This window comes from Pavona decussata, unplaced genomic scaffold (genome assembly GCF_977016875.1).
Source record: "Pavona decussata unplaced genomic scaffold, jaPavDecu1.1 SCAFFOLD_12, whole genome shotgun sequence".
In the NCBI taxonomy this organism is placed as follows: domain Eukaryota; kingdom Metazoa; phylum Cnidaria; class Anthozoa; order Scleractinia; family Agariciidae; genus Pavona; species Pavona decussata.
The window spans coordinates 587,520-615,008 of NW_028145435.1; the positions used below are offsets into that span (position 1 = coordinate 587,520).

The following is a 27,489-nucleotide window of genomic DNA, read 5'->3' on the forward strand; positions in this document are numbered from 1 at the left end:
GTACAAATCTACTAGCGCTCTATCAGTAGTGAGGGGCGCACCACGGTTTCCGGATTTTTGAGGTGGTTTCTCATTAATCTGAGGTGGCATACATTAACGCCGATGACGTCACCGCCTATTGTCTTGATCACTTATTATAGGATGACGTCATATTTTATTTTAGTCTTACCAACAGGTTATAAACTGGTTTGACAGGTTTATCAATGATGTCATGCTCTATTTTTATCTTATGGTAGCCATGGGCGGTATCACCGGTTTGACAGGTTTTTTGAAGTTATTTTTAGATACATGACGTCATATAGTACATACATAAATACTTAATTGTATAGCTCCACTTTGGAGGCCCTTCCGCCATACGTAAAAATTAATAATAATAATAATAATAGTAATAATAATAATAATAATAATAATAATAATAATAATAATAATGAAAACTATTTACACTCTTCCTCCTCCTCAATTCTATTGTTTTCCCTCCTCACCCTCCTCCTCTTCCTCCTCCTCCTCCTCCTCCTCCTCCTCGGAGGAGGGAAAACAATCGAATTGAGGAGGAGGAGGAGGAGGAAGAGGAGGAGGTGGAGGAGGGAAAACAATAGAATTGAGGAGGAGGAAGAGTAGGAAGAGGAGGCAAGGTCAGCAAAAACAGAAATACACCTTTTGCGTTCATTTATAGAAAATATTCGTCCATGTCAATAGGTGTTTGCATATGTATTAACATTCAAAAGCATCAACAGGGCTCCTTTTGGCATTCATTTCCAGAAATTGCATTAACGCAAATAGACTACCAATTGCATCATTGGACAATCATTTTTCTAGAAAATAAACTCATTAACGGATAAGTACTAACAATCTATTGCATCTTTACACAACCATTTCAATGAGGGTAACATTTTTTAGTGCAAAAAGACAAGCATAAGTGTCATCATAACATTCAACTATTTGAAAAGAAAATTGAAATTCGCTGTATGAATTATCCTTAATTTTCTTGTCGCCAATTAGACATCGTGGTAAAACGTTTACAGATAACGATACCGCCGTCCACATTAAGTTGCCGCAATGGAACCAATATTACAGCGGTTACCAATAACACGCGACCTATCGCCTTCAAAAGACTCCGATAAAGTTGCGTTTTGGCGGATGTCAATCAAAGAAAAGCTGTTGAAATTGTTTTAAATTCTGAGAACATTTCAAGGCAACAGAACGAAGAAATTGACAGTTTTATCCGCTGACGGATGGTAAACTTTATGAAGGTTGATTTCCAAGACAGGTTATCCAAACAAATGCGCATTGTTTAGACGAAGCCGTATTTTTTTTATGAAACATTTGAAATCGCTACACCTGACAATTAAATCAGCGATGCGTGCAAGTGAGCAAATTATCACGTGCAGTGAAAATCGAAATTTTTACTTCAAAAATACCTTTTATTTGCGCTTGATCTGGCTGGAGAATCAATTTAAATAAAGTTTTCCTTCTCTTAGCGAAGTAAAATTATTAGTTTCTTGCAGGGTTACCTTGGAATCTTGTCAGAATTCAAAATAATTTCAACGGCTTTTCTTTGATTGACGTCCACCAAAACGCAACTTTATCCGACTCTTTTGAATGCCGTAGGTCGCGTGTTATTGGTAACCGCTGTAAATCAGACATAACCCGTTCGGTGATTTAGAAATAGAAGTGAGAGTTACTTTGATTCGTTCAAAATCTCCAGTATTTAAATATTTTTCTGTATTCGCTGGTCAAAGGCAATAAGTTATTTAGTCAGGTCTCTCAAGAAATGTGCCTTGTTTAATAGCAAGCATTTAGTAGTCGCGTGTTTTGATTGTGTTTTAATTGGTTATTTCTACCAACTTAGGCTGTCTATTGTTTATGATAAGTTAATTGGCTTTTTCCGTAGAGTTTTTATGCAAATTAACGTTTTAGTCGGATCACTGCTTCTGCATAATAAGTGGCTAACGGACCGTGAAGAGAGGTTGCACAAGAGCTTAGTCTCTGATCTGAAAGCCAAAAGCGCATTGACCCTTGTTAACGTAAGTAAAGGTGGACAGTCATCAACATCAAACATAATCGACTCTATTGTGATATACATATTGTGAAATCTGAGTGTGTGTTTTAACACGCACAATTTAGGAGCAAGGAATTTATGAACCGGAACAATAAACAAAGACAACAAAAGACTGTTTTTACTCTTTAATCCTCAACAAAGCTCAACCTGAAACGAATCGTTTTTTAGTCATTAGGCGGGAAAGGCGTTAATTTAGGCGAGAAACACGGACGACAAATATTTTTCATTATTTCCGAGTTTTCGGGAAAAGTCAGGTTATAAAGAGTGTCAGAAAAGGCCAAACACAGGCCAGAAAGGCCATTACCAGGCACTAAAGGCCAAAATCACGCCAAAAGGGACAAAAGGAGACAAACGGGACATTTGTAATTATGTGTATTTATTTTTCTCAGACACACAAGTGGGTGTCGCGCGTATTTCATTTTTGTTTTTTCTAAAAAGACTTCCAAATGCAGATTCTTTAGCTTATAAATTGTAGATCCTGGAGCTTGCGACTGGCCAAAGGGCTTTCGCCTTCCGTGGAGGAAAAATCTACAATAATTTATCGAGGCATTACAGAGACACGGAAAGTCTTAGCGTCTTGAAAAAGAGACTTTTTTAAGAATCTTTTCAATTCATATATTTTTTATCGTAATTTTTTTCTCTATTTTGTCATCTAAATGTAAATAGTTTTCATTATTATTATTATTATTATTATTACTATTATTATTATTATTATTATTATTATTATTATTAATTTTTACGTATGGCGGAAGGGCCTCCAAAGTGGAGCTATACAATTAAGTATTTATGTATGTACTATATGATGTCATGTTTCTAAAAATAACTTCAAAAACCTGTCAAACCGGTGATACCGCCCATGGCTACCATAAGATAAAAATAGAGCATGACATCATTGATAAACCTGTCAAACCAGTTTATAACCTGTTGGTAAGACTAAAATAAAATATGACGTCATCCTATAATAAGTGATCAAGACAATAGGCGGTGACGTCATCGGCGTTAATGTATGCCACCTCAGATTAATGAGAAACCACCTCAAAAATCCGGAAACCGTGGTGCGCCCCTCACTACTTCTATCACGAATGATGCTCTCTTATTGGCTATACTACTCACTATCTATTCTGTTGTAGATAGTGAGCAAAATGAGTAGCGCGTGCGTGACCTATTTATATCATTATTCAATGAAAACGTGAACCTGTCTTGTCATTAAGTTTTGAAGGACTAGTAGATTTAAACTATTCTAAAACAATTAGGTTATTATAATTATAGTGGCATGCGCATCCATTCCTTACTCGGGAACCGTTCTAGAATGTTTAAACACTCGTTTAAAGAAATGGCAACTTCAGGCCTCAACATACACGGGAATCCCAGCCACAAGACGAAACCCTTGCACTGAAGACGGGAGATATCCACGTGCAGAAATCGCCGATATCTTGGAGATATTTTCAAAGAATGATTCGCAGGCAACCTTGGGTTGCCATCCATCAACTGATGAGAAAAGTCTCACGACCTTTCCCTGACTTTTAGCTGACAACAAACCAATTTTAACTGACTGGCAATCTAAAACAAATCCTTTGCCAAAAAAGCCGGCGATGAAGCTACAGAAATAGATTCCTTAATAAGAAAACTTTCTTGAAGCTCCATTACCGTTACTGACTTAAAGGTGGAATTTAGAATTTCCCTGACCTGAAGCTAAATTCATGTATTTTCCAGACCTCTAAAAGAATCCTTATTTCCCTGACTGGGAGTGGCAGCCCCAACAGAATTTTAGTTACATAATCTTCAGGGGTTGTGTCGTCAATTCACCAGACAGAGTTCAAATTCTGAGGCAAGTTTCGACGGAATGGATGAATGGATTAGGCTTGCAATAAAACCAAAAACTGCAGGAGAATACAGGGACTTTTAGAAACTAAAGTGGCCTCACGTCAACGTGGGGTCCAGTGCCTCCAATACCCTGCTATTTGTCCACAAAAACTAAACTGACGGCCTCTTGACAACCCTCTCTACGGTTTTGTAGCAGGGACGAGATTTTGTGAGTTTATCCTGAGGAAACGGCGACCGCTTTTATCGTACCGCGTCCTAATGATGTCTTATCAGAATCCTCCAAGAAGGCTTCTTCAACGTGAACTTGGGAACACAAAATTTTTGTCCATTTAGTGCATTTCTTGGCAATTGTCAGAGAGAGTGGCTTCTGGGGACTGAAATGAATCGCAACTTGCACATTTGCTGTGTATATTTTGGTGAAATAGATATTTAAAAACTGCGTGATTATAATTTGTTCTTCTCAGAAGAAATCACATATTTTTTTTTTCTTGGTGCACTAAGGCAATTTTGATGTCTAAGACCAAACCACAGAGAATCTCAATGCGACAGCCGTTGTTCGTACCCAGGCTACTCATTGTTTCTTGTGCCGAGCGACCATTCCTCTAGTAGCCGAGTAGCCGAAAACCAGGCCTTATTTCATTTTCAAGATGGCGGCTCAATTGTGTTTTCGGCGCTTTCGTTCACTACAAAATCTTTGCTTAGGTAACGCTTTCGTGCGTTCAAAAGGGCCTTTTCCAAACACTAGAGAAACTTTGCCAGCTATAAGAGCACTATCCTTGCGTTCTTGGGGCAAGACAAGAACGTTCTGCTCCGACGGAAGGCAAAACGATGATCCAGATCAAGTAAAGGCAAAAAATATTACGAATTTCATCGTTACGCAAGGACCCTTTGGGTGGCTTTCAAAGACTGTGAATTTGTGGTTCCTTAAGACGTTCATTGATCGCGAATTCGAAGAGCGTGAGTTTCTACGAGGAGCAAAACAGGCCTTGTGTGTCGTCTCCGAACAACTGGCGAAAGGAAACTGGGAAGAAATAGAAGGAGCCCTGTCTGAAAGACTGACAAGCAGCATTAAAAACGACATGGACATTCAAACATTAGGACCAGCAGTCAGAATGGAGCATATCATATCAGCTCACATCCAGAAAGTTCAACTTAGTTTCGTGGAGAATGGACGAGGCAAAGTAGTTAACATCCAAGTGGCTTACGCGTGCAAGTCACCGGACGAGAATCAGCTCTTTGAAAGGCAGCTCGGAAACGTTAAGATTGTTGGCATCCCTGTTCCAAAGTTTACATATTACACATTCAGGAAAATTATATTTCCGGACTCGGTTGGTGACTGGCAAGTGGAGGCCATCACCCTGGGCATGTGAGCATTTCGTATTTATCAATCTCTTGTGAAATATTCCCGACAACTTATTTTTTAAAAAGGTAAAACTTATGATACATTTCCCTTTCACTTTTTAGTTTGCTATTGTGCATACGTCCCACACATCTCTAGATGGTCTGGGAAATCCTCATTGTTTAAGGATGTTGCCTACTAATTCACTGGGCAAAGAAAATTAGTGATATCTGGGTGCGTTGGCCAGCCAAGCCACCATGCCATTTATTTAGCTTTAACATAGCTTACAAAAGAAGGTTATTTTTAAGGAAAACTAAGTGCACCAAAGTTGGACACGAAAACCCCTAAAAACCGGCAGGTGGAGAAAATGTACCCCCAACCAAGGCAGTGGTGCCATCCTTGGGGTTTCAGGGTATTCTATGTAATGTGGAATGCACGCTGAAGGGTAACAGTTACTTAAGAAAGGATATGACTACATACAAAAGTAAAAACCTGGTTTCCACATGACAACATTCAAATTTTTAAACAAAAACTTAACCTAACAGCTGAACACAGCAAAGGCTGGCCGTGGAATGCCTCCTAATGGCCACAATTTACAAACCACAATCCCATAACTCTTCAGCCCTCTGATATGTGCCGGCAAAGTAGTAATTTATGCTAATTTAGGATAATTTTATCACAAATTACATTTTGTGTATAGTTTACGACTATGCAGAAATAAGATCTTAGCAAGTGTTGTTGAAATACAGTTAGAAAACTGGGAATAACCACACATTTTTTCAGAGATAATTAAGCTTCAATTTAAAAAAAAAAAGTGTCATACATTGCCATGGAAGAGAATGTATTAACATTCATACATTTGAACTGTGGAAGAAGGAATGAATAAGTGAAAGATCACTGCAGTTATGTATGCGACTTAAACAGTTGCGAGAAGAAAGCCTGAAAAAATAAAAAATCAGTCTTGAACGGGATTCAAACCCATGACCTCTGTGGTAGAGGATTAGATAGGGGACTAAGGCACTGCACTGGTATTGCAGAGGTCATGGGTTTGGGATCCCATTTAAGTCTGAATTTTTTTGTGGCTTTCTTTTCACAACTGCTTAAGGTTACTGTATACATGTACCTTCAGAGGTGTCTCGCGTCCAAGCGATGTAGCACGTCCGGTTTAAAGGGGCAGTATCATGGGAGATCAATGGGAGACATTATGATTTTTGGCCAAAATTCACTAAATGTAAACTTTGAACACTGTGTTAATTAATTTCTCAATCGCTAATTTAAAGAAATATTAATAGTGATTCTAAGACGAAAGGTTGAACCAAAATATAGTACAACCGGCGATTTTTAGTGTGTTACAACAGCGAAATTTGAAAACGTCCGCCAGACGTTTTCAATTTGAACCCCTCTCTATCTTGGTCATCTGCCAGCGAAAATATCTTTGGACAGTTTCTTTGCATTCTGATAGTCTTTTAATGGAATTTTGTCATTCTTTCTTGGCTGCTATCAACCGAATAGCGTCTTTCCGATTTTCGATGTGTTACTAGAAATAGCGTGATACTGTCCCTTTAAGCTGTAGATAACTAAACCCCTATATCAAATTAAAGCTTATAAAATGAAATGAAAATGAAAGTTTTTGAAATGAAATGAATTTTCGAATTTTTAACAACCTCTAAATGTGAGCGCCCGAATCACCTTTCGAAAGCTGCAAGTCAAAGAGAAATATTTTATTTTACACTAATTTAATTTGCTCCTCAGTTTCCTGACCCAAAGCGCTAAAAAGGCATGTCTGCATTTTGCCATTTAATTTCAATCGCAGTGAAAAGTTACAGAACATTTTCGAAATAGGATCAAAAAATGTGGAGTGATCGTACAAAAATCGCTCTCAGAGAAAAAAAAATTTGGAAAGAAAAAATTTGCAGACACGTTTTTATTGTTTATGTGTTAAACTAATCTCGTACCCAGATCTCCCACGGTCTGAGATCTGGCTATGAGATTAATGTTAAACGAGCTACTGTCCAAATTTGAAGGCAAACAAACAAATTTCCTTTGAATTTTAGCTCTTTAAAGTGTCTCCTCCGGGTGAAAAAATTGATTCAAGAAAACAGTGCTAGAAATTCAACAATTTATTTTATTTCAAAATTCTTGGTATATTTCAATAGCCAGCTCTATAAGCTTTAATTTGATATAAGGGTTCAGGTATCTACAGTTTAAACCAGATGCGCTACATTGCTTGGACGGGAGACACCTCTAAAGGTATACGGTAACCTTAAGTTGTGTATATACATGTACATGTAACTGCAATGATCATTCAATTATTTATGCTATGTAGTTTAGAGCTTTTTAGATTTATCAAAGCTTACATGTACATGTAACTCTGAAAAATGCATGGTCACTCCCGATTTTCTTTTTGAATTCCAACAGCCCTTACTAAGATCTGCTTCTAGGAAGCCCCATCCTTAACAGATGTTTGCTCAGATAATTAGTGACATTATTATTCACTGAAATGGTGGTGGATGCTTGTGGATACTTAGTGAGCTGTGATGTGGCGATGTAAACATTGACCACAACAATTGTTTTGGTGTGAACCAAACCATTGTAAAGTATCACAACGGCTGATTAGTCTCTGTATTTCTGATACATTGGGCAAGAGAAATGTGTGTGAAATCCATGGCATTAGCATATACAAAGATTGTCTGGAGTTTCAGAGCCTATCAAGCTAATGTCAGTTTGTGGTACATTGATTTGATTTATTCCATAGCAAAACTGCATGATGATAAGCAAATCTTGAATGTGGTAAGCTCAGTTACTTCCCAAGATTCACAGCTTACATCATGTTATTCAAGACTGACATGAAAAAAACAAATGGTTTAATCCGTTTTTTTTTTCAATGCTTGACCTTATTATGTTTTACTCTGACGCTGTAATTTGAAAGTACATTTATTTTAAACATCTCTGCATGAATGGAAGGTGGGAATAACTGCATGCTTCTTAAAGATTGTCATTGCACAATTGTGGGGCCTCTTCTTTAAAGTCCTGAAAAATATTTTACTGCATGTGGATAAGGTTATGCAACTGCAATTCTTGATGTTAAAGGCAATAAATGTCGTAATTTGATGGAATGTGCAGTTCCAGAAAAAATCCATACCCACCCCATAGAAGGTCATCAGAAATTCCTAGGTGGAGGGAGGTCTTTAAAGTCAAAAGTTTAGAGGCAAAGTTTTAAACTAAACTGGAATTTCCTATAGGGAGGAGGGATGGGGAGTATGGATATTTTCTGGAACTGCTCAATACACTGAACAAGTTTGGACGTAAAATTTACAGTACCATCAATTGACAAAAAACATTTTCAAAAATTACCTATTCGGCTGAAAATGATATGCAAACAGTAACTATGCTTCATTTTGCATATAGTAAGGTTGGAAAATTTGCATGTGGATGTCTATCTTCTCTGTGAGCCTTTAGTCCATGGAAAAATATCATGCATGTTTTGGTGACAATCAATGTCATTGTCAGTGGTTATTTTCTAGATATTTTTGTCTGAAAGTGTTAATTTTTTAAGGCATTGCTTTATTAATGACCATGTTCACATCCTCTCTGGCACACCAAATTCCTTTTGCATTCTTTCAAGGAGAGAGAGTTTAGGAAATATGAAATGTCTTCAAGCGTTATTGTCTAGTTGTGATATAACTCTTGTAGCAATTTTGCTATCTGCAACATTTTGACCCTTTCATTCCCAGGAGTGATCAATATGTGATTTCTCCTTACATTGTCAATACATTGTCAACCAAACAGGTGATGAGAATAAAGAAAATAATCATCTAGGTGATATTGTTTTATGTAACACCAAATTCTCTGAACTAACTTAAAACGAAATGTATGGCAGTCAGTCAGGAGAATTAACATTCAGATCATGGTAATGAAATGGTTAAGGATGGTGCCTCAGCACATGCGTGCTGCATATCTCCGGGTGGTCTGAAAAAGTTGGTTTTCTTGACGACAATGGCTAGTGAAACTTTAATCAGCTTTTGAGTAAACGGTGAAAAGCAGATCTTAGAAACGGCTAATGGAATCCTAAAAGAAAATTATAGGTAATTGCATTTTTCCGAGATAATTAAGCTTCAATTTGGAAAAAAAATGCCATACATTGTTATGTATTTTAAAGGATTAAAGAATTATTGTAAGTTGCTTAATTATCAGTAAAAAGGCGTGTTTACTCCCAATTTTCTTTCTTTTATTTATTTATTATTATTATTTTTTTTACTATCCTTTGGTAAGATCTGTGTTTCCTGCATAGTCAAGAACTGCGCAAAACACTCAGAAGGCATCGTCCTTAAGGTAGTACCCTGTGAGCAGTGGTTTATCCGTAGCGTCTTCTGGAGAAAACACTGCTCGCAGGGTATAAGGCAGAACAAAACAAATAGTTAACAGACTTTGGCAAACCCAGTTCCTTTCCGAGTATGTACAGCACAGCTCAGCTGTAGCTTAAGTTCCTCTTACGATAAGAAGCACAGGGCTGAGATAACAAGTTTTCATTGAAACATCTTGACGTGAAGTAAACGTCAAGCTTAAATATCGCGGGTCCTAATCATGAACAAATGGGACAACGGAGAGTTTTCCTTCTTCAACTAAGGCCCGGTTCGGAGGCCGTACTTCACATGAGTTGAATCGAATTCGAATTGACCGACCCAAATTATTAATCCCGGCTGAATTAATTCAGACGCTTAACTTAATTTAGCTGAAATTACACTGAAGCCTACTATGACTGAAGAAAATTGAGGATTATGCATGTGATTCGGCTCATGTGAATTACGGCGTCTGAATCAAAGCCGGTCCACAGCTGTTATTCCCGGCTGAACCAAGCGGGAAAAACGGCTGAGCCGATCCGAATTAGATCGGGGGTTCTGAATTGATTCAGACGCCGTTCTTCACATGAACTTTAATAATTCATTGAATTCGATTCTGCTCAAATGAAGTACGGCGTCTGAACGGGGTCTGAGCCGGTACCTGGACGTTCAAACCTCAATCTCTTTTTCCGCTCGACTTCAAACATAAGATATAAATAATATCTCTTCTTTACACTATTAACTGAATTTTGTCAAACTGGTATTCTTTTTCTTGTATATCTTTCTCAGTTTTCGCCCTGTTATCGCATTTGACAGTAATAAGTTCACAATAATTTATTATATTCTACAAATCTTGTAACGGGGAAGCCAAATTTTCTACGCTTTATAGTTTCCCTTTAGCCAGCCTCACAATTTAATTTCCTTTCACCTTTTTTGCGCGACTGTGTTCTGTTTACATCCCAGTCGCAAAATTTTGTGGTAACAAAAGAAACGTGAATTCACCTGCCTAACGTATGTTGAACAGACTGAGGTGGCCAGTTCCCTCCCTCCCGGCCAGGCCTCTACACAAAGCCAGTTCTAGACCAGCCACTGCATATAACACAAATTTATAAACATCACGATCGATCAGTTGAGTAAGAGCTCTGTAAACTAAAAAAAAGTTGTGACCTGGGTAGATGAAGACGCTGAAGGACTTGCTTTTCGTAATCTGTACACTAGAAATCAAATCTATTTAATAGTGCTTACCTGGTTTGGCCTTGCGTGTGTGTGTTTTTTAATGATGAAACACTGACGTTTTCTTGCTTTCTGTTTTCACTAGCACTGATTCATCGACTGTGGGAATTTTGACTCTTTCGGCTGTTGAAGACACGGATCGCGTACAAGAAGGTTGTCGCGTGACATCCTCGCGCGCCGGTCGTGTTTAATTTAATCGCCACGGGACTAATTATTTAAGGTCAATGTGAGTGCACATGATCATGAACTGTCAAACTTGTTCAAATATCCAAATTTCAGACCTAACTAATATCGTTCTGGAAAATGCAGGGGCTTTCTTCGTCACGTTCTTCAAACGGTGAAAATTACATCATGCACACACAGGGAATGTATCACAAAAAATGATTAAATGAATATGAAACTGCGGATGAAAGATTAAATAGAGGAAAGATCCTCGCAGTTAGTACGCAATTTAAGCAGTTGTGAAAAAAAAAAACCTTCAGCCTTGAATGACCTCTTGAACGGAAACCGGCGCTGGCACACTCATCCCGTTCAAGCCTGAATTTTTTCAGGCTTTCTTTTCGCAACTGCTTAAATTGCGTACTAACTGCGAGGATCTTTCTTCTATTTGAAAAAAAGAAATGATTACAAGAGAAAGAATTAAGCCGCGAAGTACAGACTGCTGATTGAAGGTTATCAGGTTTCGTTTAACTTAATTGAACACTGGCGCACTAAATTCGATCACTCTGAACTGTTTCTGACGATCAGTTTCTTCATCTACCCGGCATTCCTCCCATATCAAAATTATTGATATCTCCGTGTAAAAATTTTCCGGTTGTCTACCTGGATGTGGGATGTTTGGCTTGGTTTTACCGTCAGGCCGGCCTTCAAAAACGCGAATACAAGCTATTAACTCTGCTGTAGCGTTCAATTTTAACAAGCTTTCGTACTGGCGGGATGTAGAACGATCAGTAATTATAATACCGCAAGGGGAATAGGGAAAGGCGATTTGAATTTTTTTGGCGTTCTACACCGCTCAAGGTGCCGCTCCTCTGACAAAACTTGATATACGCGCGCAGAGCGCGCAGACCGATTACCGCTAGCTACGCAGGCTTTAAAATTTGAAACGAAAATCTTTACCATTTTGTGATAACAAAGGGAAATTTTTAAACGCGCTCACTATTCGGGGTAGGATAGACTCCTTATAATGTATATGCGAGGAGGTTCCGCCTGGCAGGGCTACCTTAATTAGGCTAGAGGTACATAAAAGGGTTGGGATTTCACAACTGAAGTACACCTGAAGTGGTACGGAAAACTGAAATTTAGGTATTGAAAGGTCCTTTCACAATATCTCGTACAGAGCTACCAAAAAGCAATTCAGTGTCATTTTCTTTGGAATTATAGTATATGAAAGGGTTATCGTTTCTGTCAAAAGGGTAAGGATTTGGAACTCGGGGTTGAGCCCCCCCCCCCCCCCCCTTAAAACTTTCTTGTGTAGTTTCCTCTCCCCCCCCTCCCCCAGGGTTATTACCTTAGCGCGATTGCACGCCAGGTTCTACCCGTGGTTGGACCTTCGTTCTTTGCTTGTTTTGTTCTCCTCGATAAAATCGGGCAAGGTACAGAATCTGTATCAAATCGGCTGATGTGTATTTAAAATCCACCGATTCATTTCTGAGTGTTCTCAACGAAAACAGATAGCGAGGTAAAAAAAAAAATCAGACCACAGTAATACAGAAAATAACTCCTTCAAGCGGCCGGTATATCGGAGGAGATATACCGCAGAGCGATTTTGTGATAAATGAACAGTGTTTCGTCATAAGAGTGCGTCAACGCGCCCATTTCCGATTTGCTTGTCTTTGGGATGACAATGCCCTCGGCTGAAATAATGTTCTGGTGCTCCAGAATCTTCGTTTCTCGGCACCAGGAAATTCGATCACATAACACCGATCCTAAAGCAACGGAACACTAAACACGTTGGCGGTCTACAGTATATGCTGATGTGTAGGTATGGAACCCCAAGCTAGCTATCTGATTGGTTCATCAACCTTTCGACGGTTCACTCTAGAGACACTACAAATTAGGATAAACTTGCTATCCCGACATACAATGCATGTCCCCAGCCGGCCAGCGGACCTTTCTTTATCAAGCCGTTTCTCTATGGAACTCATTACCCCCATGACTTACAGAGAGCACCAGCATTGTTGAATTCAAAAGACATCTTAAGGAATATCCTTTGAAGCAATTGTAGCAATGTTGTAGACTGGTATTTGAGCAATCTTTTTGTTCAACTATGAGAGATTTTTCGGACCATCTTTCTGCCTTGGGCATTATCTTCAAATATCCTCCCCAGCTCATTTACTGTTTGCATCGAAAAGCAACAAGAATACGGCAAAATTACTTGATGGGTTATATGAAGAGTGTGAAATAATCAACAATTGCTCTTTATGCCGAGGCATTATTGGAAAAGTTTATTGGAAAAGAGAAGAAAGGCACATGAAACAAATATCACGATTACCGAGAGTGAGACAGTAAAAGGTATAATATAACAAGTTCCCACCGGCTGGCCACATGCCAAGTGAACACGATATCGCAGAGGTTTTGCTGTCCTTTCATTCTTGTTCTGCGTTAAAAAGGGAAATGTTTCGTCATTTTCTACCAAGGTTTCAGTTTGCTTTGTAAGACAGCATAGTCAAGACCTTCGCTGAAACACGCCACATAGGAAGTCCATGAGAAGCTAATAAGTTTAACAAGTTTGCCATTAAATCTAAGGTTCACTTTCACGTGGATAACTCGAAATGACTGGAATGAAAATTGGCAACATCTTTCTTTGGGGCTGGTCTCCAAATTGAAAGTTGACACTAAACTTGGATTAGCTTGATTGTACTTTGAACGAGCACGTAGCCGGTTGTTTAAAACCCGGTTAATGCTCACCTGGAATATTAGAAGTTGACAAGGCCTCACTTTGAAAGTAGCTATCAAAAGATGTCGTTGAGTTGGAAAAAAAATCGGGGCCAGAAGACGAAATCTACGCCAAACGGTGAAATGCGCGCGAAACATCGGGGAGCACAGTTCGAGTGGTTACACTTTCTTGCCTGATTGGATGAACAAACAACATCTGTACGCTGATTGGCTAGAAGACGTTGCACAAGTTCATACAAATACAACCCGGATGAAACCAGAGTTCAAACATTGTTATCTCTCATCCGCTTTGGACGTGTCTTGAATCAGTCTACATTTTTCAAAACTATCACTCGTCCAAATAGTTAACTCTCGTTAACTCTTACTGCTCCTTTGAATAGCGGCCAACAGAGCACAAAAAGGATTAAACATAAAATCAATTCTCCGTCTACTGCCTTACAAAAGACCTTGCATTTCTTTCATAAAAAGCGCGTAGGCATCGTCCTTGGTACCAGTTTCAGCAACCTTTGGTTGTGAAACTTGTTGTGGTATACTTTCAGATGTCTCTTGGCCAGCTCCGGTTGCTCGAAGCTTGGCCTTGCTTTTGGGTTGGTCACGTTTGACTCTTAATGCAGTAGGGATGAGTTTTGTTAACTCTGCTTGAGTGTTCCGTAACTGTGGCTTGGCGCTTATGGTTGCTGTTGCCTCTTTGCTTATTGTTGCTCCTGTGAGGTAAAAAAAAAAAGGAAGAAACAGTTCGCATTATACAGTTGCAAAAGCATTCATAGTCGTGACTGTTAATGTGAAGTAGGTCAAACAGGGCACAGACGAGATCTCTGTCAACCAAATATATTTGACCCTTTAACCCCTAACATCAAAGAGTAAATTCTCCTATCTCGTCGCCATACTTTTCTTATAAAAGAACTTCGGAGAAGTTATTATATTATCAAGAAAATTCACCTTGGGTGATCATATCCTTAATTCTCATGACCTCACGGGTTGAATAAGCATTGACATTACAAGGTGAAATTTGATGCTGATCACTGTTAAGTAAGAGAACACAAGCACTACGCACTCCAAGATCGTAGAATTCTCTTCGCATTTGAAGTGCTCGCTTAGGATGGATAATACTAATTCAAACGGATTGAAAAGTGTCCAAGCGAATGACTTCAGTATCATCCTCTTTACATGTAAATGCATGTAATAACAAACTTTGTAGGCAGCTATGTAAGGGTTATTGGCCTGGAACGAGGGGATATGTGATATATTCCCCTCGTGGCGTACTCGGCACGCCACGAGGGGAATATATCACATATCCCCGAGGAACAGGTCAATAACATGCTTATTTTTTCGGTTGTTGAGGATTCCTTATAGAGACAACAGGGGCACCCAACGACAGTTTTCTCTCAGATCCTTGGAAACGCTATTTTAGGCTATCTGGAGAGCCTTTAAAGCTCTGTAGGTTCATTTCAGGCCACGCTGTAATATTTTTATCTGTTCGGTTTTGAGTCTTTTCGAAATTACTAGAGCATCTTTGTCCATTTCCCGAAAACCTTAGGCCTTATTTCCTTTCCGAAAATCTTAGCTGACCTTTTTTCGGCCCTCGAAACGATATTTTTATCAATCCGAAAACACTAGACCCAAAGTTTTCCATATCACGAAAGTTCGAAGTGAAAATTCCCTTTAGAAAATTGTAGGGGATTAAAGGCCTTCCGAACAGATAATTTACCGAAACAATCCGTTGGGTGCCCCTGAGACAAGGACCTGAAATAATTAAATGCTTATTTTATACCAGGTGGAAGTCAAATACATAACATTTTTTAACGGCAGTAGTAGGCAGTGAGATTTCGGCCGTAAAGATGTTTTTCTCAACTTTTTTCTGAACTTTGGATTATTCACACAATAATTTGTATAAACAATTGCTTTTGTCTGCTGGTATGCGTGGTAAACATGTTTGTCACTCTTGCATAATCACTGCATTCAGTACACTACACGTGGTTGAGCGGCTGCTGTTAAATTTTGGAAATAGTGTGCAGTCGGCTATCGTTCCGTGTGGAAACAACGATGAGCGATTGTTAAGATGAAGTCTTTTTAACCGAAAACTTCTTACACTGTCTTTGCTGAACGGATTAGTGGTCGTATTCCTGCAAATGTAAAGAAAGCTACCAGTGGGACAGTACGAGTATGGAATGAGTGGTCGCCGATGAAAGAACCTCCCTTCCAACTGGCAGTCGACAAAAAGATCAGTTTGAGTTTGTTGTAGCGCCTGTTACTGAAGTACTAGTAGTAGCAGTAGTAGGAGTAAAAGTTATGTTGTTCATTTTTTCTTTAATAATAAACGATTACGAACTCGTTGAAATGTTTGAGATCACTAAATAAGGGGAATAAGTCGAGCGGTATATGGCGAGGGGGGGGGGGGGATATATATTTCCCCCCCCCCCCCTCGTTATAATCCCCTCGTTGTTATCAGATATTGTTTTCAGCCCCGCCCTCCCCTTTTACAACCAAAGCCGCACCCAGCTTTTCAGACAATTAGTAATTGACAGGGGCTATTGAATATATTCAACCGAAAAGAACAAAGGAAACCGAGCCAACTGAAAAATAAGTGCGGTGTGTTGATGTAATTTTTTGTGTTAACTAATAATATTAATTGCTGGGCCCAGCTGCTCGAAGCATGGTTAGCGCTAACCCGGGTTAAATACCATGACAACCTATAGGTTTTAATACCTCTTAACCAATGGTTAGCGCTAACCATGCTTCGAGCAACTCAGCCCTGGACTCCATTTAAACCAGCCCTGCTGCACTGGAAATTTCCTGTTTATATATTTAGTTGGCAAATAATAAATAATGTCATATTCTAGTGGCCGTATATTCCCGATTTAAGCAGTTTACTGTTGTCTTTTTGTGCATTCTTATTCAAACGTACAGTGACGAAGAAATAATGTTCAACTCACCTTTTCCACTGTCAGCTGTCGGGTTCGCCATGGGAGGTTTACTGATGAATGCCGGGGGTGCAGTTAAAACTGCTCCGTGAGGCGGAGGTGGAACCATGCCAGGGGGCGGACCAGGGGGTCTCACTGCCGGCCCCATCCCGGGTCTCACTGGTGGTAGCGGCATTGGCTGCTGCATCAGAGGTCTTGGTCCTCTTGCCATGGCGTGCGCAATCATATTAGGCGGTAATCCCGGGGGTGGACCGGGAGGGACCATGCCTGGCATCCCAGGAGGAGGGCCTGGCGGCCTGCCGGGTGGGGGGCCAGGGGGGAACATTCTCGGGGGTGGCCTGATTGCAAAGTTAGGTTGAATTGGTAGAGCTCCGGGTTGCTGACCTCTTAGGGGAAGCTGACCAGGAGGGGGCCCTGGGGGTGGGCCCGGTGGTTGAGGTTGCCGTGGGATGTCCTGACTTCCCAGTGTTGTGTTTCTCTTCGTTTGGTCTCCGTGATCCTCGGATTCTTTCTACGTTAAATAAGTAAGTAAATAAATAAATAAATAAATTATCATGATCGTCATCGTTGTCGTCCTCGTCTCGGGCACCATCATCATTTTGCAATAAAAGTCTTCAAGGTTCATCGGATGTTCAACGTTCATGAAAGTACATAAAGAGGTTATTTAACGGAAAAATGTGTTATACAGTTGGGTTATTTACGAGTCAGTTTTTATTTTCCCGAGCCTTTACCTTTTGATAAAACTAAAAACTGACTCGTAAAAATGTGGATATAGAAATCAGACGGACTGTAAGAGGAATCAGCGAAGGAAACTTCATAGATAAAGAAAACCTCGATTGCGCATGATGATAGCATGATATTGTTGGCATAACGATATTCTGTGGTTCAATTTGATCCTTAGTTTAAATTTTGTCTTCTCCTTGAAGCTTGGGATATAGTAAGGTATGACAATGAGTTTGAAAGAATTGAAAATAAAATTTAAACCTCAACATATACACCAATTTTACATTAATTTGCAAATAAACGCTACTTTTATTGTTTAGGCAATAGAACAATTAATAAATTATTGTTACTTTTTGATCTCCTACCACAAACAGGGAATTGTTAAACATGACGCTCTGTCATCACTGTATTGGCCACACAAAAGAAGTTAAGTTTATAATAATTATTTATTTAATGTCTTGGATGTCCATCTTCTTAAACATAACAGTGGCCACCTTCTTTGGACACTGTGCACAAATTAATTAACAAATATTTTACGCTGTATTTCTACTTCCAGTGTTGTGCGTGCGCAACTTTTGATCGAAATTTGATTCATTCAGCTGATGCGTACAGCTGAACTATGGCGTGGGTGGGCTACTTGCATGCACAGGGCAAAAACCCTTTTGAGCCTCCTTAAACCCTAAGGCAAAATGACATTTTTGTCCAGATTCAGGACTACAATTACTCAATGTCCATGTATGATAACATTTTAAAGAAAATGATGGGTGTATTTCATAACTGATACAGTTATAAATGAGAAAAGTTATGTCTTTGAGATCACTGGGTTTAAAACGTAAAAATCCTCGTGTGTAGGAGGTACATGTATACCCCTAAACTACAGCTTGTTAATTTTTGCAGTTCTCAATATGTTCATGAACATGAGAGATGTTTTAAATGGGCATTTTAGTGGATTCCACGGGGTCGCTCTTTCATCCACTGTTTCCAGGTCGAATTGGAATTTGGAAATGTTGGTTTTTGTGGGGGGAGGAAAACTGGAGTACCCGGAGAAAAACCCTTGGAGCAGGGACAAGAACCAACAACAAACTCAACCCACATATGACACCGAGACCAGGAATCGAACCCGGGCCACATTGGTGGGAGACGAGTGCTCTCACCACTGCGCCATCCCTGCTCCCGCGAAACTTGAAAAGTTATGAGGGTGGTCAACCATGTCCATCTCACAAGACTCTCTTGACATCAAAAGTTCATAGAAATTTGTCAAAATAAAATATGGACAGGGTTATGGCATCACGCTAAGTGCCAGTTGGCACTCGTCTTTTAGGGATTAAAGGGTTAAGGTGTCGTTCAACTGTACCTGATTTTCTGGAAGAGGCTGGCCAGCCATTTTCAGCAGAATATCTTGAATGGAAGAGGTGTTGGAGTTGGCCTGGCCTCCACTTTGCTCAACTTCATCAGCAAATCTCACAGTTCTTTGACGTTCTCTTGTTTCTGCAACAGAGGAAATTATCAAAGATTCAATAACACTCACTAGCTTAATGTCAATTTCAATTTTATTTTAAAGAATAATGGCTTATATACCAAGGCCACAAAACCAATCAAAACTCTGCAACTGTGTCATCCAATGAGTCTGTTTTTAATAATGAACATCATAAACAACATTGTACTTTGAACTCAAAGAGGTTGAAATAAGAGCAAAAAAAAAAAAAGAGGTTTCCCACATGTAGGTATATAAAGTGCAAACTGGTCATTACAAGTATTCCTAGCAGTAGACCTGTACCCTTCAAAAGCTCTATTTAACTTGACCCTGAAGACCTGTGGCTGCATTGTATTTTTAGGTCTGGGGACATTGTTCTGTTGTTTGCTCTTTTGTCATCTTGATCAATCATGAAAGATGTTTCCAATAATTGAGGTTGCCCCACTCCTAGTGCATAGGGGAGTGGTGTTGCCAAAGTTATTTTGATGTACTTAGTACCTCCTTCACTGTCCATCTCCTCATCTGTATTATCACCCTGTTCACCGCCTGGCTGACCTTCAGTGTCTCCTTCCAGTCTCTCCAATGGGACAGCTGGATCGTACTCCTCTTGCTCTCCACCTGATTCACTGGTGCTGTCTTCGCTGTCATCATCATCTTCTACATCATCAGGCCCTGTTCCTGGGGGTAGGGGAGGGGGGACGCTCATTGGCGGGACGCCTGGTGGTGGTCCGGGAGGGGGACCAGGTGGGACCACTCCGGCAGGTAGCATTGGTGGAAGCCCTGGTGGTGGGCCAGGCGGGATTAAACCTGGAGGGAGGGGACTAAGGGGAAAAAACAAGAGTGTTAATGCATGAAAACAGGTTTCTGTATGTTAATTCCTGTCATCTAACATCCATTAGCATAGAGCAATTAGGCACATGAAATACCATCATCAGTAACTTACAGTTGCCCAGGAAGTGGTCCAGGAAGTGGAATATCACTCGGCATCAACATCCCTGGAAATGACAAAGCATGAAAGTTTGACATGGCTTCTCTGATCAGATCAGGCATACTTTTGATGGTAAAAATTGTTTTAATCATTAATCAACTAATTATTAGCAAATCCTTGAAAACTTTCAAATAAAAGAAAGATCCTCGCAGTTAGGACGCAACTAAAGCAGTTCCGAAAAGAAAGCCTGAAAAAAATGCAGGCTTGAATGGGATTCGAAACCATGACCTCTGCGATGCCGGTGCAGTGCTCTTCCAACTGAGCTATCAAGCCAACTGGGAACTGCTCATATTGTGAGTCCATCACATACCCATAAAGGATGAATAAATGAATGTAAATATATGAAACATATATCTTGAACTGAGGATGAAAGATCAAATAGAAGAAAGATCCTCACAGTTAGTACGCAACTGAAGCAGTTGCGAAGAGAAAGCCTGAAAAAACTTCAAGCTTGAAAACTTTGTCACCTAAACTTTCAGTTGAGTCACGGCCTTCAGATTTCGTGTGTTACTGAAAGGTACAGTGGCAAGAAAATGGTGTTTCTCCTGTAATGTAGGGCAATTTTAGAGAAATTTAGTATTATGAAATGAATGGCAAAACACAATACCTGCATGTGGTAAGGGAATATTGGGTGGCAAGGGAATGTCTGCTGGCATCCTGGCCTCCTGAAAAGAATAACACGAAGCGAAGCATTCAATCAATTTTCAAAACCAGAAAATACTCCACTTGCAGCAAAGTGCAATATTAGATGATCAGAAAGAAATTACTTTCACTAATTAAAAGTATATTACAGTCGAACCTCGATTATCCGGACTCGTCAGGACCTCGGTAAATAGTCTGGATAATTGAGAGTCCGGATAACTGAAAATATGAATATTAATGAGATAGGAATGTAAACAAAAGGTTACAGCAAAGAAAACATCATTTTAATTGTGAAATCTACACAGCCTGTAACAAATGAGGCAATCGGATATCAGCTGAACGCATCAGGATATTTCTTTGTCTCGTCGCACATGCGAATTTTGAAAAGCGCAAAGGATAATACGCTGTTTCAAGAGTCTTTTGAAAGGATTATTGGGCTTTTTGCGACTTGAAGTTTTCAATATCACAACTAATTAGTATTCATAAAAAATTGGGACCAGAGAAAAAAGTCCGGATAATCAAGGTCCGGATAATCGAGGTTCGACTGTATTTGCTTTGCACACTGTCAAGTTTTCTGATAATAATAATGTCAAATTGTTTCCTAAATGGTTCAAAAAAGTTGTACAATTTTGATGGAAATTTGCAAGAGCAAAGGATGAGCTTCATGCATTATTTTGCTCTTTCTCATTTCAGTCAACTCCTGCTGTAACAGACACCTTCAATAATCCTTTTTTGAAGGGACTTCAACTACTGTTCATAATAATAAACATTTAAACATTCTTTTTTTTTTTCATTAGTTATTTGCCAGTTAAAATTAAGCATGTCACAAGGTGTCCACAACGCAGGAGATGACTTTCAGCAAAGATAAGCTGATACTGATATAAAAGTATTATTTCTTCCTAGAATGTTTTGGAATTCATGCATGGAATGTAACTGGTAGTTGTGAGTGTTGTTGCACATGTTTGGGAGGAAAAAGTAAATTTCTAAATACATGTACCTTAACCATTCACAGCTCATTTTATAAATAAATATAACCTGGACTAATAGTTGCACTATAAAACAATAATTATTATTCCACTTGCGCTTTGCATTGAGCACAAAATGATTATTAAGCCACCTTCACAATGCATGCCTTGTTGGCTATCCTTCATGTCAAATACAAATTGCGCACTTGTGGAATAATCATTAAATATAAATGCATGGCCATAAAACGAAGACAGCTCTTTCAACAAAATAATTTAATTATAATTGCTACTTATATTGAATCCTTTTCACTTCAGTGCATTAGAGAAAATGTACGAATGAGAATTCTTAAATTTCTTGATTGATAAAGTAATGACCTGCAACTTTAAAACTAAGCTTCAATTTGACTGTACATGCATTCAGTATCTCATAAATTTACTTACCTCTGCAAGAGCTCTTTGTCTTAACTCTGCAATGAAAGTAGTCAAAGGAGTGTAATTTAATTTTATTTACTACAATGTAGTTCAATTTTGTAATAATTACATGTATGATGCTTTCTGTATAACAGGGTTGCCAATTTTGTACAATGTAGCTTTTGCGAAGCCAGTTCCACAAACCAAATAGCCTCTAAAAATCTGTGTTTGCAGATAGCAGTACTAAAATTAGTAAAAAGCTGCATATTGAGTCTTGAAAAAGGTTGATAACATTTTAGCTTCAGTGAATTTACACTCATATCACAATGACCTTTAAAACTGGAGAAAGCATACCACTAGTACATGTATCATGGATGTTAAGTACACCTACTACTGTCTAGGCCACAAATTGATTCATGTACACTGTACATGTCCATCTTTCTATTGAACATTTTTACACACTTACATGTAAGTATTAAAAACATTATATAAGCATACATGTACTTTATTATTCACAATAAATCATTGTGAGGAAAACCTTAGCGGCTACATGTAGGTACATGAACTTCTTTCATACGAGCCATACTCAAGAATAATTCTGTTTCTTGGAATTTCCCATAATTTTTCCATTTCCGTTTCCCAGATGCTCTCACTGACAAGCCACACCCCTCACTGAATGAAACATTTCAGTTAAAAAACATGGCTCATCTGCCATATTTTCTAGGATAGTTAAACTACAACGTAGCTTTTGCCTGAAGACCTCATTTTTAAGTCGTGAATGCATGCATGTACATGAGTTATTGTTTTGTGGGCAAATTGTCAATCACTCACTCGCTCGATCAGTCGTAAACTTGTAAACTCGTAAACCTGTAAACTTGAGATTGTCATCCAAGTCAACAGGGATTTCACGCAAAATGGAAGGAGAAATGTCTGATGGTGTTTCCTGCTCATCAACAACAACTCTTTATTAAAAACAGAGAGAGAGCACCACGGGTGCAAGATACAAAAATCAATCTCTCTTTTAGGAGTCCCGGACATGTTGTCCAGTGGAGTAGTGCGCTGAAATAGAAAAAAAGGTTCCCGGGGTTCGATTCCCAAGATTAACAGACTGAGAATTTTTTTTCTTTTTTCTTTCTCTTTTTTGCCATTAAAAGCGAACCACTCCAAAGACCCCAAGCAATTTTCAAAATTAAAACTTTCTCAAAAAACACAAAACTACATTTTCAAGGAGCTCAACTTTACTGAGGAAAATGACTAAAGATCTTAGCGGTTCACAGTGGAATAAATGCCTGTGAGGCCACTTTTTAGCCCTTTATGGCTTATAATTTATTTCGAGTCCTGGGTCAACCAAACACAATGCGAACAATGTATTATACATGTACCTTGCCACTATTTACTAGTTCTGCATTCACGAGTTGTCTCACTGGAGCCTTTGATTTTTTTCTGAATAGCCCAGAGGTACAGTGTGAAGACTCAGTGAATTGTTAACACGACTATCTCCTTGCATACAATTTCACATTGAACAAAAACTGACCCAAAATCAACAAATAAGGCTCTAGTCCCACCTAAAGGGAACAAACAACCTTATTCTAAACAAAATGTATTGCTGAGGGAGGGGGGTGTTGGTTATGCTGGACTGACTATAACCTCTACAATGTACCTTAAAGCTTTGGTGACTACATGTACATGTACATGTGCATACAGCATGTAGCATGTTAAAGGATAATTATTTTGTTTTAGGAATATAATAGAATTCTGCTACAGTATATAGCATTCAATTATTGAATTACATGCACAAGAAAAGTGATAACAATACATTCTTTACCATTAGCGGACATCTGAGCCTGCAAACGTTTTCGTTCACTGTCAGCAACCAATCTGCAAAGGAAGTTGAATGAAAATTCAGTCAACTTGACTGGCAACCAAAAATGCTTTGAATCACCTTTTATTAGGATACATGAAATTCAGATCAGTTTATATTACTTACTGTTTCAGTTGTGTGGAATGAGAAGGGTCATCTTTCTCCTACACATGTAAATAAAATGACAGAAACTGTCAAAGAAAAGTTTCATGTACATGTAATACCATAAATTCTCAATTAACCACTGCTCCTCAAACAAGTGCCCCCTCCTGTGGACAAAATTTGAAAAAAGTTGTTCCTCTGAATAAGTGCATTCTTATTATAAATTTCAGGGATGTTGCTAAGCTGGCTACGTGTACAGTGTACCAGCACATTTTAACGTCTGAGAGAGTTTATCACCAGCTGAAACTTCAACATTACAGCTATACATAAATACTTAAGGCCAATCTCATACCCAGAGTCCTCACGCTCTTTGGCTAGCGGCTGGACACCAGGAGAGACTCTGGAGAATTCAAAAAAATTTAAATGTTTTGATTGGCTACCCCTTAACAGCTTGCATTGTTTAACCGCAGAAATCCTGCGGTAACAAAATTTGAGTACTCCAGAGTCTCTCCTGGCGACCAACCACCGGCCAAAGAGCCTGAGGACTCTGGGTATGAGATTGACTTAATTTATAAGGCTATAAATAATATTTTAAAGACCTGTGTCCAACACTCAATTTTTCATAAATATAAAACTATAATTATATAATCAGAAGTAGAAGAAGAGGAGGTGGAGGAGGAGGAAGAAGAAGATGAAGAAGTTAGTTGGCTACACTTACAAGAAGACTAATCATCCTGTCAAGTGTCTCCTTCAGCTTCCTTTTCTTGTCTTTTAAAGCCTTGTCGTTTGGGAGAGGTACAGGACCAGCATCGTTTTCTGACAGAAAAGAATTAAATAAATATAACTTACATGTCCAATGATACTACTTTGACAAATATATTATTAACTCATGAAAAAATTTATAATACAATACATACAGTGTACATAATTTGTTTGTATTGATATAAAATTTATACTAATTTTATTATTCCATAGAATACATTTGTATGCCTTCTCTTAGAGTGCTGTTGTGAGAGTTAACGTAAAAGGCAACAGTGCACTTCAAAAAGTGTTACCTAGACTTTCAATTTTCTCAATTTCTTCCAAAATTCTCCTTGGGTCTTTGGATTTTAACACAGCTTCCCGCACCATCTTCCTTTGCTTCTTATTCTATGAAAATACATGTAAACATAAAAATTACAACATTTTAAAAACAACTTATAACTGCAATTCTTAAAAAACACACAAGTTTAAGTTTAAGTTTAAGTTTAAGTTACATATTAACTGGTTTTCAAAATCTTAGATGATAACTACCAGTGCAATCTATTTTAGATTCAGGTGCTTGAGTGTTACTCCAGTCTAACGAGTCACAGAGTTGTCCTTTTACAGCGGTTTTCATTGAGTGTTACAAAGGCAAAACTTCAAGTGCTCAACGCATTAATTGCTTAGGCCACCGAAAAGACAATGACATTTAGTTACATGTAATTTTAATAATAATTATAACGCTTGTAATGGAACGAACAACTAGCTGTAAATGTGACGCTTCGCTGCTTTCATTTTTCAGACAAACAAACAGTTTCTTTTGTTTCTTATTCAACAAGAGATCTTAAGAGATGTCACCGGGAAAACTTCAGGGTTTTTTTACATACATTTTTCTCGAAAATCAAATGGAAAACAAAAATGCGGGGGCCGATGTTTTTGTAGTAAGTTGAAGGCCACGTGCAAAACTTTGACAAGACACTTTTGAAAAAAATAGACAGATTTTCCACGTAGCATGGTAAATTCTATCAAGCCATTCAATTTCTCTGAACGATCACAACAGACATACACTGTACATGTAAACAACACAATAAACCAGTCAGAGTTTGATGCAAACATAATCTAAGTGGTACCAAGTGCAGGAAAACATGCTATAGCAAGTGAAGATTGGTTTTGGTTTTGCTTCTTATTGGTTGAAAAAGTGATGCTAATTTTGCTAATCACTCACAGAGCCTAGAAGAGCAAAACCAAAGCAAAGATGAAACTACTTTCAACAGACACTCAATTAAAGTATGCCCTAAGCAAGGACCAACTCCATTGCTTGTACTCTCATTTCACCACCAAAGGATTCATAAAAGATTTTGTGATTCCTCTGCCCATTCTTAATTCTTTTACTCCGACATTATTTGAAACAGAATCCAACTATAAGACCAGTACCAATTTTTGCTTCTTTTCACAGTTTGATCATACAGTAGCTAATATCTGGTGCATGCTGATTGGTGGGAATAGAGTACACTGCTGCCCTCAAAATGCCAGCCATCTTGAGTGCTATCCTTTCTCTCTTGCTTCCCTTAAAGCATGTTGATGAGGAAATAAAGTTGATAAAGAAATAAAGTGTGCAGCTGAGCTTTAAACGCTGATAAATTATTATAACCAACAGGTTTTGCTATGTGGATCTGAAACTGCGACCACTACAACTTTGATTTGACTTTTACATGTTAAATGCAGTTAAATGCACATTGTGGTAGTGTGTTTGAGTGTGGCGGAGCATAGCGGACTTTCTGTGGAGTTTCTGGTTGGTTTTTGTCTTGGTTTTTCTGCCCCTGCCCTTTTATCCTCTTCCGTAGCTAACGCAGTGTGACAGGTGTCTGGATGACTGTGCGTGGGGGCTCATGGCTGCATTGGAGGGATGCCAGCCATGAGAGCGTGTTACTGTCTAGGGGCCGGCAGGTCACAGTGGATGCCCTTGGACTTCCAGGCACCCTTCTTCCACTTCGCTTGATCCAGTTGTTAATTAAATTAATGTGCTTTGTCCAATCAGATTAGACATTGAACCATTATGATAATTTTAATACTATGACAACTTGTTTCTTCATCTCATATACAGTATGAATTGTTTTCCCAGACACAACAAACAAAACAGCCCCATATACAATTGTAAGCTGCTTATCAATTATGCCTACTGCCATATGTTTGAAGGATCATATAATAAATGTGTGACTCTAAACACAAAGATGTTGTGGCCCTCATCGATGATGATGAATGATTGCGATGAACAAAAACATACTCAAGAGTAGAATGTGGTGATGTTCGTCCATCGATGAAGATGATAACCATAATACACGGTAACTTCACTAGCTAGTAATGGCTGGGTGCTGTGTATATATACAATAAATACATAAAACTATGTAGAATCCTTTCCGATTCATTTTTGTCGGTCATCAAAAGTGATGTCTACAAATCACCATTGATCACAGTAGCATATAAATGTATGGCATGAAAAACAACAAAAACATGTGGCGGATTAATTCCGTATCATGTACCTTACATCTATACTATACAAACCTTCTTTAGCTCTCGTTTCCTTGCTTCCTTCCCTTTTAATAAAATGAACAAAATTGAGCTGGAGTGAGTGATCGCCGAATAAGACTTGAAAATTTCAAACAAACTGTTCAAAAGATTCACGAGTACCTGAGGCATAATTTGGCACAATTTGAGTAAATTACACAACTTTTGTATCTTACTTGCTTGATCAGTAGGGTTCATGAACTTCCCGCTCTTCGTCGTTGAAATCGATCGCCTTCCCATCTTGGAATTGTCAGTATAATCCAAGAAACTGTAAAGCTACTTAAAGGAAGTGTGCAAAACTGCTAAAGCAACATGGCGTCCCTTAAAGGCTGAGTGACCACGTCTTTTGTTTTTTTAGATTAAAAGCCTGGCCTTTTGAGACATATTTTTTTTCAGGGGGTCA

The 27,489-nt window shown here is 38.7% G+C and overlaps 3 protein-coding genes across 7 annotated transcripts in view; 1 reads left to right on the forward strand and 2 right to left on the reverse strand.

The window, feature by feature from the left end:
• Positions 1-10,955, reverse strand: part of LOC146487921 (phospholipid-transporting ATPase ABCA3-like) — a 41,799-nt gene extending 30,844 nt beyond the window's left edge. For all 4 annotated transcript variants that reach the window (XM_085125306.1, XM_085125313.1, XM_085125323.1 and 1 more), the window contains exon 1: positions 10,808-10,955. The gene's annotated coding sequence lies outside the window, so the exon portion shown is untranslated. The remainder of the gene's footprint in view (positions 1-10,807) is intronic.
• LOC146487922 (m-AAA protease-interacting protein 1, mitochondrial-like) lies at positions 4,517-9,439 on the forward strand. 2 transcript variants are annotated; one of them, XM_085125743.1, is made up of 2 exons: positions 4,517-6,398; positions 6,796-9,439. In XM_085125743.1, the coding sequence occupies exon 1, from the start codon at positions 4,531-4,533 to the stop codon at positions 5,251-5,253; it is 723 nt and encodes a 240-aa protein (XP_084981869.1). In that variant the 5' UTR covers positions 4,517-4,530; the 3' UTR covers positions 5,254-6,398; positions 6,796-9,439. The 2 variants fall into 2 exon arrangements, with proteins under 2 accessions (XP_084981869.1, XP_084981876.1); XM_085125750.1 differs by having other exon boundaries at positions 4,517-6,327; positions 7,106-9,439.
• Positions 10,956-12,400: 1,445 nt separating the features above from the next.
• LOC146487923 (uncharacterized) lies at positions 12,401-27,427 on the reverse strand. Its single transcript, XM_085125456.1, has 13 exons — positions 27,263-27,427; positions 27,084-27,115; positions 24,836-24,929; positions 24,499-24,596; positions 23,805-23,842; positions 23,643-23,695; positions 21,848-21,873; positions 20,407-20,464; positions 19,755-19,806; positions 19,310-19,632; positions 18,692-18,825; positions 16,627-17,125; positions 12,401-14,397 (listed from the first exon to the last, which is right to left on the reverse strand). The coding sequence occupies exons 1-13, from the start codon at positions 27,324-27,326 to the stop codon at positions 14,129-14,131; spliced, it is 1,740 nt and encodes a 579-aa protein (XP_084981582.1). The 5' UTR covers positions 27,327-27,427; the 3' UTR covers positions 12,401-14,128.
• Positions 27,428-27,489: the final 62 nt, after the last annotated feature.